The sequence below is a fragment of the Pinus tabuliformis genome, chromosome 8 (genome assembly GCF_031772625.1).
Source record: "Pinus tabuliformis cultivar Carrire ecotype Pingquan chromosome 8, CPIR1, whole genome shotgun sequence".
Classification (NCBI taxonomy): domain Eukaryota; kingdom Viridiplantae; phylum Streptophyta; class Pinopsida; order Pinales; family Pinaceae; genus Pinus; species Pinus tabuliformis.
In genome coordinates, this window is record NC_142294.1 from 1,884,336,138 (window position 1) to 1,884,349,736 (window position 13,599).

The window sequence follows — 13,599 nt, forward strand, 5'->3', positions numbered from 1 at the left end:
GCTCCTCTAGTTCCAGGTAAGATTTAATATACCGTTTCTAGGGGTTAAATTCAATTATTCATTTTTTAAAATTTAACTGTTAAATATTGATCATTTCAAAATCAGCAAGTCAGTGATCATTTTAAAATCAACTTGCCAGTGATCAAAGTTCACCCTTTTTATAACTGCTATTAATGGATGAGCTAAAAAATTGTCTGGGAAAATTCCAAATAATTTTACAGAAAATAAAAAAGCTCATGATTTTGTTAATTGAAACTAGAAGATAAACATCACAATAGGTAGCACTTACAATATTAAAACTTTAAATTCTAAACTAATATATTAGTAAAACCCTAAACTCAAAGATAATGTAAGTTTTTAATATAAGTACAAAATGACCTAATATTATTGAAATTGGAAGACAATCACAAAACGGACCAATATTATTGAGATTCTAAAATAAGGGTAAAACTTATTTCCCTCTCCTTACATCATGCAATCTTTCACTTTGCATGCAATATAATGATCAAATTGAAGGGTTTTTAATGGTCTAATAAAAATAATAGAAATAAATTTTCTTGTTTGTAATGGTTAAATAGAATTTTTTTGGTTGATTTGGTGAGTTTTTATGTAAAATTTTTTATTAGTTTATTTAGAAAATAAATTTATTTAAGTTGTGTAGTTATCAAAATTATATTTTTAATATATTCATAGTTGAATATAAATACATATGGGTTTAGAATAATAGCAAAAAGACTATTTTTTCTTAATTGTACAAGATTATAAATTTCTTCACCATACATATTTTTTTATTAATATTTGAACAGTAAAATCCTTCCAAATTTCTATTTAAAAACAAATTCAAACATATTTCAAATTCGTATTTTAAAAATAAATTCAAACTTATTTTATTATTTATAATTTGTACATGTACTCATATTTCTACTTGTTCTTGTTCAAAATACATTATTTGATCCAACTATTTCTCATGGGAATGGGTTAATGGGTTTATCAAACTTTTTGATTTTTTTTTTTGAAAATGATTCAACCTGATTTATAATTCTTTTTTAAATTACATTAAAGCAGTTTTGAAAAGGACTCATTGTAAAGAACGGTCACCGCCACCCATAATGTCGTATTGAACAATGAGATATTTGAAAAATTCCCCATTTTTTATCTCATTAATTATAGTGTTAAAAATAAAGTACCTAGTTGAGTTTTAATGATGGCAAGTTGTGGTGAACATCCTTGGACCAAGGCGACCTCCTTCATTTTAAGGAAAAATTTGAAGAGTGTCTGGTGCGGAAAATGTTTGACGTGGATATTCACTAGCCAATTTTGTAGGAAGGCGTTCCGCTTAGAGACCAAGGAACAGAAGGAGATGAAAATATATTAGATTTGTAGACGTCAAGGCTTGCTGTGGGGTACTCTTCACGTTTAGTAAAGTCTTCTTATGCGAATAGTTGTACCAATAGGTTTATCTGATCTAACAAAATTTTAATAATACAATAAGATTTAAAGAATTTTACCTTGATTTGTAATATTTGACACAGAAATCAGGGTCTTCTTAATACTAAGTATATGCCACATATCAGATATATTTTTTATTTTTCCATCAGGGAGAGTAACAAGGACATCTCCATGTCCCTTGGACATCTCCATGTTCCTTGATCTCGTACTCTCTGTTATTTCCAAGGTATACTTTTACTCCAATTTTGGATTCTCTAAAATTTATAATATATTTTCATCTCCTTATGTTCTTTCAGACGTCTGAGGGAACAAAAGGAGATGAAAATATATTAGATTTCGACGACTTTCAGGATGGATGACAAAAAATTGGTGACCTTTTGAAAGAAGAGGTTGTCAACAGTTGCATATGGAAGACATGAATTGGGAAACAACAGAGGAGGAGCTCATAAGGAGACCATCTACCATACCTTTTTTCTACAATAGAAGAAGGTCACTGAAATTGATATGCCCAAGTCATTGATGCCACAAATTTTCAGCAGACTTATCTGATGACATCAAGGCTTGTTGTGGCGTATTCTTCACATCCAGTTTGTAGAGTCCTCCTATGTGAATACCTGTAGCAATAGGCTTCATCTGATCCAACAAATCTTTAATAATACAATGAGATTTAAAGAATTCTATCTTGAGACCATGATCTGTAATATTTGACACAGAAATGAGGGTCTTCTTAATACTAGGAATATACCACACATCAGATATATTCCTGATCTTTCCATCAAGCAAAGTAACAAGGGCATCTCCATGTCCCTTGATCTCGTATCCTCTATTACCTCCAAGGTATACTTTTACTCCAGTGTTGAATTCTCTAAAAATTTTGAACCATTGCTTTTTACCTGTCATATGTGAGGAGGCTCTAGAATCTACGAACCAAATATCTGATTCATGCTCCTCAGTGGCTAAAGTAGTCTTAGTCTCAAGCATAAGCAATCTAACATCTTGATTCTGATCTGCATTCGCATCAACCAAATAACCCACATATCTTCTCTGCTTGTACCTCTCCCCATCTGCCTTTTTCTTATGGCAAAATTTAGCAATATGGCCTATCTTACCACAATAAAATCATTTAGGAGCAGAGTCATGTTTACGCGAGGTCATACCTTGTGGTGTCATTTTTCTTGATGTGTTGCCTCTCCTGTGATCAGCCACTGCTTTCTCTTTTGGCTTTAACTTTCTCATTAATGCAAGATCTAGATTTTGAGGTTTCAGAGACAACCTCCTTTCCTCTTCTTGTAGCAAAATCCCAGTGAGCTCTTCAAAGCCTGGAGGCTTTTCTCTTGCATTCAATCCGGTTATAAACATCTGATAATCATCCGTCATGCCGTTCATGGTAATTGTCACCAGATCATCATTTGCCACGGTCTAACCGATATCAATTAGTTTATCTTTAACTTCCTTTATCCGGGATATGAATGAAGAAACAGACTCATTCTCCTCCATCTTGATTGAGAGAATCTTCTTCCTGAGGTACAAGGTTTGACTGGTGTTCTTGATCTCATACATCTCTTTGAGAATTGTCCAAATGTCATTCGCTGTCTTGCAATCCCGAATGTGAGGGATGATGCAATCTTTGATTGATAGCTTGAGTAGCACCTTTGCCTTCATCTCCCTTTTCTTCGAATCATAAATTGTTGTATTCGATGCAGTAGCTATAGATATTCTGTAGCTCAAGCAGAGTCTAACGTTTAAATTTCCAATTTGTGTTATTGGAACCATTAAGTTTATTACTCTCATTGAGATAAGTTTTGGCAATTTGATTATTCATTTTGAATGAATAAAATCTTCAACAATTTGAGCAACCCTCAAATATTAAAAAAATAAATTGCCCTTCTCCAATTTGACTTAAAAGAATTTCAGATCTTTTTTTTCTTTTTTTTTAAAAAGATCACTCCAAAAATACACACCCCTTTTTTAAAATAAAAATTCCTTTAAAAAATAATGCAATACCTTTTTGTTTTTAATTAAAGAATTAAAATCTTTAATTAAAAACCTTCCTAAATTCAGAAATCCATGTGAAGCTTTAACGTAAAAAAATGTGACTTTAAAAAAAAGCCACGTGAAGCTTTAAAGTAAAGAGTACACAGCCACACATTTAATCTCCTCTCCGCAGCAAACAAACGTAGTCTTTAACCACCACAGCCATTACTTTTCCACAATCGTCATGACTGTTCACCTCTTTTTCACGACTAGTCTCAAGTGTACACCAGAAATCTGAGAAGGCCTCGCGATTACTCTTCATTTAACCTGTGACCATGTTGACAGTTGCATATGGAAAACATCAATTGGCAAACAACACACAAGCAGTTGCATATGGAAGACATGAATTGGTAAATAACACAGGAGAAGCTCACAGATGCGGATCACCAGGAGCTCCTACAAGCAAATATGCCGCTTAGGCTTCACATTAAACTCCAATAATAAATAGATACACATTGTTAGGGATAGTAAATCAAATTCCTAAATGATAAGAACTGAATATCCAAAAAAAGCACGTCTCCTTAGTAGAATCTGGTGATGCTCACTGGGTTTCCACGTGTCATGTCCTCATTGGTTTGTATAGCTGACTAGGCAATTGACCAGGCTACTGACATCAACAACCACATGTCATGTTCTAGTTGGCTCTCCCTTGTCTGTGTGATCATGTCACTTGATGATGTCATCATTCATATCACTGACGTCAACATCCATACTAATTACATCATCATGCCAGGTGTCCTTGCCTGCAAAAAGTTTAGTTATTTTCGGAAAACTTCAGCGAGCCATAACTTCTTCATATGATGTCGGTTTGAGGTGTCATTCATGTTGTTGGATTCAGAAAGACGAACTCTTTGATTTGATATTGGTTTTGTTGTGTTTTGAGAACTTTGAAACTTTGGTCTTTTAGGATACTCCTAGATCAATCTCCAAACTCTCATCTCTTCTACTGAGTGCCATGCCTAGACAACGAGCCATAGTTCAAATAAGAGTAGCCTACTATTAGGAGTGAGGAAGCTCTAGAGCTCAAACTTAGGCTAAGATATAGGACAACTTGCTACAAGGATCTAACACCTCAAGCAACTCAAGAAGCAATCACTCAAGTGGAATGAGAAATCTCCAACGAATGGCACAATCTGATAGACAATGAGGTGTTGTCTAAGGTTGTAGATTGGGCTCTTGATGTTGGCCATACAAGGGGTAGACACAATTAATATATGTAGATAATGGATATCTACTAGCACCTTAAGTTCCTCATTTGTAGTGTGTTTATAGATTGGAATGAGGTTAAGGATGAAGGCATCCTATCTTTAATCAATTGCAACAACTTTGATGGCAATGGACTATAGGCTTGCAAGAATTGAATGGAAAATGGGAACTTCTCTTGATCCTAATTGCTTTCTAGGCATCAACAAGGAGCCCATCCATGTCGAAGTTATGGATTTTGAAAAGTAGGCATGCATACATACATGCCTTTCTAATTTTCTTTTCCTTTTATGTTCTCTTATTTTAGTGTTGTGTAGAAGAAGGGTAGTTATCACTTACTATATTATCTTTTTATTTTTGAGTGAAAAATTCATTTTTTTCCATTTGATATTTTAGAACAATTGAAATTTTGTGTTTTGAATGATTTCTTTAGTGGCAAGCCAACACATGATTTCTCCTTAGAATGTAAATATCATTATCTCATACAATACAAATCTTTACCTCATCAAAAAAAAATTACATATAGATTTATTTTTTTGGTCTAGAGGAGTTGGCAATTGGACCAGGCCTGTACAAGAGGTTTATTTCCATAGGTACCACTATAACCTTTGGACCAAGCTTGTGTTGATTTTGATAGCTACCACTATAACCTCTAGGTTAATTCATACAAAAGGTAAATTAGGGAATTTAATCCTAGCACCTCAAATTTGCACAACATCAAGGTAATTTTAGGGACTCTGAGCCTTGCACTTCAAATTTACACAATATCATATCACAATTATTACCAATCAAATTACACCCTTCTATAGATTTAAAAATAAATATATACAATATTTTTTATTTTTATTTTTTAATAATAATAATAATAAAATTATAGAGTAAGTATGTGGATTGGTTTGACTTACCTTCTTTATATTATTTAAAGAAAGAATCTTATATATTTTGGAATTGCTTATTCTAATAAAAAAAAATTATAGTAAGTTCACAAAATTTATATACATATTTATTATTTTAGTTACTAAAACAAACCTACATTTAAAGAAAAAGTATATCACTAATGTCAAAATTTATTCACGAACACAATTCTCAAAGCGAGGACATCTCAAAATGGTGACGGCATTCTATCTTAAGAAACATCTATGACACATTGGGAACATGGCGTACACGAGATTTGTCAGTCAGTCACTGAGTGTCACAAAAGATCTAACACTTGGAAAATTTAACCCAAATACATTCCAGCCATCCCTGTGCAATCCAATGAAAGTAAATTATCCAACAACAAGGATATTAATTGAAAGAAAGTTCATCTTACAGAAGGTTGCAGAAAAAGATTTTCTATTCATGGCTTCCAAAATGGACTTTCCAGTTTATATAATGGGGATTTTAATTTCCATTCAGAGGTTTGGTGTTCCTTGTAGTCTCGCCACCATTTCATGAAGCTGCTTCCTTCCAGCAAAACATCTGAAGAAATCTTGCAATCATTGATCATCTCTGTCACATATTTTTCAAAATTTTCAAGACTTTCTTTCTTTTGGTCCGCGCCTTCTTTAAGATCTTTCAAAGCCTCTTCTACACGCGCCCAAAAGCATGAGTCCCGATTGAGGAACGGTAGCTTTGTACGAGATCTCTGACCTCTTGAACTGCGATTAGTTTTTCTGTGTTCCAACCATTGCTCAAGGACTTTATAACGAGCGGGTCTTTTGTCTAGATAGTTACCGCTGTCCTTGGAAGTGCTATAATGCCGTGCAATATCCAGAGGCTCCACAAGTTTTCTATAGGCAGTGCCAACATTTATCCACTTATTGCGAGATTGGAAATCATTCGGCAACGAGGGACTGTTACAGATTCCAATAATCCCATCCCAGAATTCATTGAGCGTTACCCTCAGCAAATTAGTGTTACTGTCACCATAGTCCTTGTCATTTCGGTTCTTGAAAGAGTCATAATACCCGTCACCCTTCTCATGGCAAATCACTTTATACCACTCAAGCTCGGACATACGAAGTTGTTGTGGGATCAGTTCACTTTCTTTTGAACTTAGCTGGGCCAAATCACTCTGTACAAAATTGACAATATCACCATTTCAAGCACACATTTCAAACATCGCTTAGCTTGCCTAAATGAAAGAAAATAAAATACAGAAGTGCAGACAAAGATGCTATGATGGAGTTTAATATCAAATAATCCACGATAAGAAAATAGCATGCACAGACAGTATATATGAACCTGTAGACTCAATGACAAATAATACGATCTTAATTTTTAATATCCTATGTTCATTGCAAGTTGGAAACAGACAAAATTGACTGTAAAAAAAGACTGTCATTTCATTAAATTGCAATCTTGTCGCGCCAAGAGAGAAGAGAGATACTTTACCCCCTTGTTGGAAGGAATACTCTCCTTTACCTCCCCAGTAGAAGAAATTTTCTCCTGCGCAACAGTTGAACTGCAACAACATATATGTAAATCAGCACAATATGGGAACTGCGAAATGGACTCTCTTAATTTAAAGTCATGCTAAATATGTCAAATTTGCGAAATTTTGCCAGTCAGGAGATATGGATTGTGGAGAAGTGAGCTCGGAATATTCATCAATTCACATTTGTGTGCATTAAATATTTCAGTTTTGTAGATATGGAGGAGATGACCAGATTCGAAAAAACAAATTAACCTCGTGCTTAAAGCCAGAATTTCCCCAAAGGCACTTTTTAAAACCCCCTACAAAAATTCAATCTTCAGAATCTAAAGGCCAATGCTTGATGCTTTACCTGTCAATCCCTTCAAACTTGAACGGATTTTCACTTTCCATCATCTTAGATAACGAAGAACTCCAATCAGGGGATTGACTTTTGTTATATTCTTTCCATTCTTCCCACCACATCATGAAGCTGCTTCCTTCGAAGAAAACATCTGATGAAATGCTGAGATCGCTTCCCATCTTCGTCACATACTCTTCAAAATTTTCAAGATTTTGTACCTTTTGGTGTTGTCCTTGTTTGAGACTTTCCAGGTCTTTCAAAGCCTCTTCTACATGTGCCCAAAAGCATGAGTCCCGAGGGAGAGATGCAGGTTTTGTGCGGCGTCCTTGAACTCTTGAACTGCGAGTTTTTTCTTTCGCTTCCATCCATTCCTGAAGAACTTTATGTCGTCTGGGTCTTCCATCTGAAAGATAGTTGCCTTTACCCTTAGAATAATAGAATGCAATATCGAGAGGCTCTACAAGTCTTCTATATGCAGTGCCAGCATTTATCCACTTATTTTCGGTTTCGAAATCACTTGGCAACTCATGACTCTCCCACCTCTCAATAATCTCATCCCAAAACAAGGCCAGTTTTAACCTGCGGCAATCAGCCTTTATACTCTTGCTATCATTCTGGTTCTTGAAGGAATCATAATATGTGATACCCTCAGTCTTCTCACAAACCTCTTTATACCACTCAAGCTCTGCCAAAGTAGCTTGTTTCTGACTTAGTTGAATAAGCAGGTGAGAATCGTCTATTTGGTCGTAAGCATTTCGAACCTCTCCTCTGCGTAAGGCTAACTGTCCAAGGTCAAATCCCTGGGCTGCAGAATCCATGGAAACGAAAAGCAGTCGCAGCTTTAGCCATCTCTTGTGCTGTGTAGCAAGACCCTTGTCCGATCTTAATAACAGCATGTGTGAAGATGCTCAAAACGTTAACCTGGATGCCGTTATCGACAAGCTATCTAACGTGTTGGAGGCCATCAAGGTAATGTGCATGGGGCGTTCTCTCTCGTCGTTGGTGTACATGCACCTATATTAGCTCTAGGTGTTGGTGTATATGCATTTAGACTACCAGTTAATTTATTGCTTGTATGTGGCACATGTACACATTAACATAAGATAAAGTACACTTAATTTTAGTTAACTTTAGTTATAAAGTACACTTAATTTTAGTTAACTTTAGTTATTGCATGTACAAGTAAACTTAATTTAGGATCTAGAATAAAGCACACTTAGTTTTAGTTAACTTTAGTTATTGCATGTACAAATAAACTTAATTTAGGATCTAGATTACATGAAAGTAGTTTAGTTTAAAACAGTAAATTTAGTTATTACATGGAAGTAGTTTAGTTTAATACAGTAAGTTTAGTTATTACATGGAAGTAGTTTAGTTTAATACAGTAAGTTTAATTATTCCTCCTTATTATTATTATTTCATTATTACAATGTAATATCATGCACATTCGCATGACTTAAGGTAACACGTGTTATAGTTAATCGTGTCACTAAAAAGAATAATGAGTTAGAGTATTGTTAATTTGTAAAAAATAAATACACGAAAAATAATCTTATGAACATGCTAATATGATAAATTATGTTAGGATCAAAGATAAAGTAGTAGATTTTAAAAGAGCAAACTTTAAAATAGGCAACCTTGAAACTATATTAAGAAAGACTCTTAACTATATTAAGAAAGACTATTATCAAAGTTAAAGGCTAAAGAAATTTCACTAAAAAGGCAACTTTCTTGTAATAATTTTATTATTGTGTGTATTAAAAATAATTACCCTATTCAAAACATTTTAGGTAAGGAAACAATTTTCTTATAATAATTTTATTATTAGGAAGGCAACTTTCTTGTAATAATTTTATTATTGTGTGTATTAAAAATAATTACCCTATTCAAAACATTTTAGGTAAGGAAACAATTTTCTTATAATAATTTTATTATTAGGAATAAAGTAGGTAAGGAAACAATTTTCTTATAATTAGGAATAAAGTTTAAAAAAATTATTAGTAACACATTTTTACAATTATATTTAACATGATTATATTAATAAATGTGATTGATATATTTTATAAATGTTAATTTTATATATAAATTTAATATTAATATAATATATATTATCTATGGTATTAATTTTATATATTTTAATTTTTTTAAATATAACTAAAAATATCAAAAACTTAAATAAAAATATAATAATATAATTTTATGCAATAAAAAATTAAAATATTTATAAATTATATAATGAAATTTTTATTAATTAAAATTAATAAATAGAATTTTAATGGTTGAGTTTATAACTTTTTACCACTCATAAAAACAGAATTCTCTTCATCCATGAATTTCCCTGTAAAAAAGACTTAAAAACTTAAGACTTAAGCTTTAATTAACTTTAATTATTGCATGTACAACTAAGCTTAATTTAATTAATTTTAATTATCTCAAAAATCTTACACTCGTATTTACGCTATTATTGTTATTGTAATTTGTTAGTACGTATTGAAATGTGAAGCGATATTTCATCAACTGCTTGTTTACAAAGGAGAATCTCCGCATTTTCCGTTCAAATGGGCGTGGTTAAAGGAGCTCAGGTTCTTGAGTTATCGGCCACAAAATTTGGAGTTCCTTCACGAGGCAAGTGCCTTGAAAATTTTGAATCTTGTTTTTCTTGAAATCTACATATCGTTAGGGAGTTTGAGTTCTAATGATTTGAGTATATGTTTCCATACCAATTGCAGATAACCTCCTCGAATCTCAAACACATAGAATTGGATGGAAGCCTCTGTTCTGTCCGTGAAATCCCTGACTGTGATATTGAGAAGCTCCCAGCTTTGCAAGTACTGAGATTGATGAATTTTAAAAAATTGGAAAAACTGCCAAGACACTAGGGTGAGTCTCTACTTTTTTTTGGCAGTTTTTCCAATTTTTAAAATGCAATTTCAAAGAACCAAGTAGAATGAAAGTGAAACACTAGATTGTAAAATGAGGCTCTCATATATGTTTAATTGTTTATTTATATGTTTATTTACCTTTTATTTTTTGTGTTGGTTGATATTAGCAAAAATTGTTTTTATTATTTTTTGAGGATTTGACATACTTACACATTTCCATCCTACTCAATTGTAGAATGAGCCTCTCGGCTCAATTACTTTTTCCTTTTGAGCATTGAAATATTTTAAGAAGGTAAACATTAATACAGGCATAATACAGAAAGAGTTCATATATATATATATATATATATATATATATATATATATATATATATACTTTATCTCTATAATATTATATAAAATTATATTATTTAAAAGTTATATAAGCCTATATTATTTAAGATAGATATGGAAATATTTTATTTATTATTTGAAGAGTGAAAGCGAAATTCATTAGACGTGGTTTTTAAGACTTTTTGTAATCCTTCTAAATCAAATGGGTCTTTTGATTGCTTTTTCTTAGGATCATCTTTAAAAGTAACCTTCTTAGATTTTCTTTCATCGAAAACGTTTTTCTTTTCTAAAGCTAAGATACGTTTCTCTACTGCTATCGCTTCCTTCATGTTTTCAGCTAATGTTGTCTTGGTAGCCCTATCAACGAAGATCGCTTTGTTTGATGGTAAAGCAGATATATACCATTCACTTCAAACTTCTTCGCTAGGCTTGGAAGTGGTCGGAATTTTATTAAAGCTTGTTAAAACGTGAGTTAAAATCTTTGATAGGTTCTCTCGATTCAGTCTTTAGATTCGATAGATCATTGATCAGTATTGTTGTAAACCTATCATCGCCAAACTTAGTCAAGAATTGCTCTTGGAAAATGTCCCAACTAGTGATGGATCCTGATGGTAATGAAAAATACCAAGATCTAGTTGCTCCTTGTAATGTGTAAGGAAAGAGTCGGACAACATCATCTTCATTAGTAACGCCATTTAAATTTATCGATAACATAACGTTGTTTATGTGTTCTTCTGCTAGCATGCCTACTTCAGGAATAAGCTTAGGCAACCATTTTTCAAGATGTGCTAGTAATTGACTCAAGGCCGCAGGCATTGAGACTTCCCCTAGATTATTCTGTGGGTTTTGGTCCATTGTTGAACTACTAACAGAGGAAAGCGCAGACAAAGTCGCTTGTGGAAGGGAGGAGGATGTTAAAGTTCCAGTACTCTGATGGACAACAATTTGAAGTGGAGGGCTGGATGGTTTACTTTGAAATGGAGAAGTTGGAATGGATGTTGATGATGAAAAAGTCTCACTATCAGACCCTTGAGGTGACTTCCTTACTCTTTTCCTTTTAGGTAGAGGTAATTCAGTTGGGTCAATACCAAACATTTCACTCTGCAATCTGGTTAAAGGATGAGAAGGACTGTATTGCCAAGTCATACTACTTTGAAATATTTCAGATTTTTGCGGTGATATGGAAAATCATTGAAGTTTATGAATCAAAGAGTCAACTTCAGGAGGTTCAATAGTAGATTTCTCTAAAATGTTTGGGTTTGTGGCAGTGGTTGTTGTTTTCTCAACTTCTCGCTTAGGATTTAAAGATTCAGAATGCGATGGAGAAGTCGGGGGAGATGTTGAGGGTAATTTACTCTCATAATGCTATTTAGATTTGGATTACTAGCCATTCACAGTTCGGAGCCCTCCTTCAAGCACCAAATATGTTGAAGCTACGAAAATCGGGTCTACAACAAAGGGGATACCCACCGGGTCCAGACCTTGAAAGCAACTCTTTTTCCGTTTGGGATGGTGGGTCCGACTAGGGATAATGGGACCAGTTTCCCAATTTCCGTGCGTTGATAAGAATTGATATTTCTTTTTTCTAAATATTTCTAAATAAAATGATTTTAATCTAAGTCTAATTTAAAACATGGAATTGTATTATAATGAACAAAAATATTTAATTCTAAAACTAACACTGGATTCAACTTTTTACTTATGCAATCTAAAAAAAGTTCTAACAGCAATTGGTAATAAAGATCATTCAATTGCCATAAGAAAGGAATTTGATAAAAATGAATTGTTTTATATAAGAAATTAGCTGAAATAATTGTGAGAAACATATCGCATAATAAGTCATTCATACATTGAGCATAAACAAAATAGTCATCACCGTACAAAAGTGCCAAATGATAACTCAAGCATTCAAGCTTTCATATATAAATAACTGAGCATAAAATATTACTTTGACACATAAGCATAAATCATTAAGAGATAAAAGTACCATTGATAACAAGTTTTACTCATGAGCTTCATCAATATAGATTTATCTCTTCCTAATTCAACATCTACTAAGAGTACAAAATTGCATTTCAGTAGTAGACATTAAACACATATATCAATAAATCTTGTTCCATTCATTCATCAAAACCTCCTTTGAGGGTGCAGAAGTGCGTGTTCTGAGGAAATGTTTTTGACAAATTTTAGGACCCTTCTCTAAATGCATGAGAGGGGTTAAAATAATACTACCTAAATACTAAAAATGGTTTATTACAAAAATAGAGGAGGAGGTTTAAATGACTGTCCTCATCTAAGACAAAAATAAATCAAAACTCAAACTAAAACTAAATTTGGAAGTAACTATCTATGTATCTATTCTCTGAGATCTCAAGCATTCAGCATTGGCTTGAGGAGCGTCGGTTGGCCGACCTCTGATTTTAATTTCCCTGTGAAAATAGAATCGGCAAGTGCTGGCACTATCTTCTCGGCAGAGTTCGCAAGGCATTTGAGAGTCATGCATTGACTGTGCGGTTTAACCAAGTACTGCCAGTAAGTATCCCAATTCAACTTGGTTAACTTCTTGATGGACTCTACCTTTTCCTCAGCTTTTTGTTTCCAGCTTGTCTGCAGTTGCTGTGTCTTTGGGAGAAATCTCAATGCGGTCTCTAAAATGAGGTTTGCTCTATCCAGGTTTTCGTTGACACAGTCAATGACGTTGTTTGCCACTGTAGCTACTTCTTCCACTACCTGTTCTACCTTCCTAATCTGTGTGTCCCATTTATGGAAAAGCATTTCTTTGTGGGCTTCATTGATTCTGAGTGCACCTGCTTTCCTTCCTTCTTCTGATTCCTGCCAAGTCAAATAATCAGAAATTCTCTTATCAATTAAATCATAATCATGTCGCAAGTCGATGACTTGATTGGTAATTTTATCGCTTATCTCGCAATGGGAACTCC

General features: G+C 33.4%; 1 protein-coding gene across 4 annotated transcripts in view; it reads right to left on the reverse strand.

Annotated features, from left to right (window-relative positions):
- Nucleotides 1–5,944: 5,944 nt before the first annotated feature.
- The window catches only part of LOC149243925 (uncharacterized), a 224,191-nt gene continuing 216,536 nt past the window's right edge, over nt 5,945–13,599 (reverse strand). For 2 of the 4 annotated variants that reach the window (XM_089374664.1, XM_089374665.1), the window contains one exon: nt 5,945–6,742. In XM_089374664.1, coding sequence (XP_089230790.1) covers nt 6,026–6,742 — 717 coding nt within the window. In that variant the 3' untranslated portion in view covers nt 5,945–6,025. Of the gene's footprint in view, nt 6,743–7,062; nt 7,133–7,454; nt 8,415–13,599 lie in introns of those variants that run through there. The other 2 variants (XM_089374661.1, XM_089374662.1) reach the window with 2 other exon arrangements.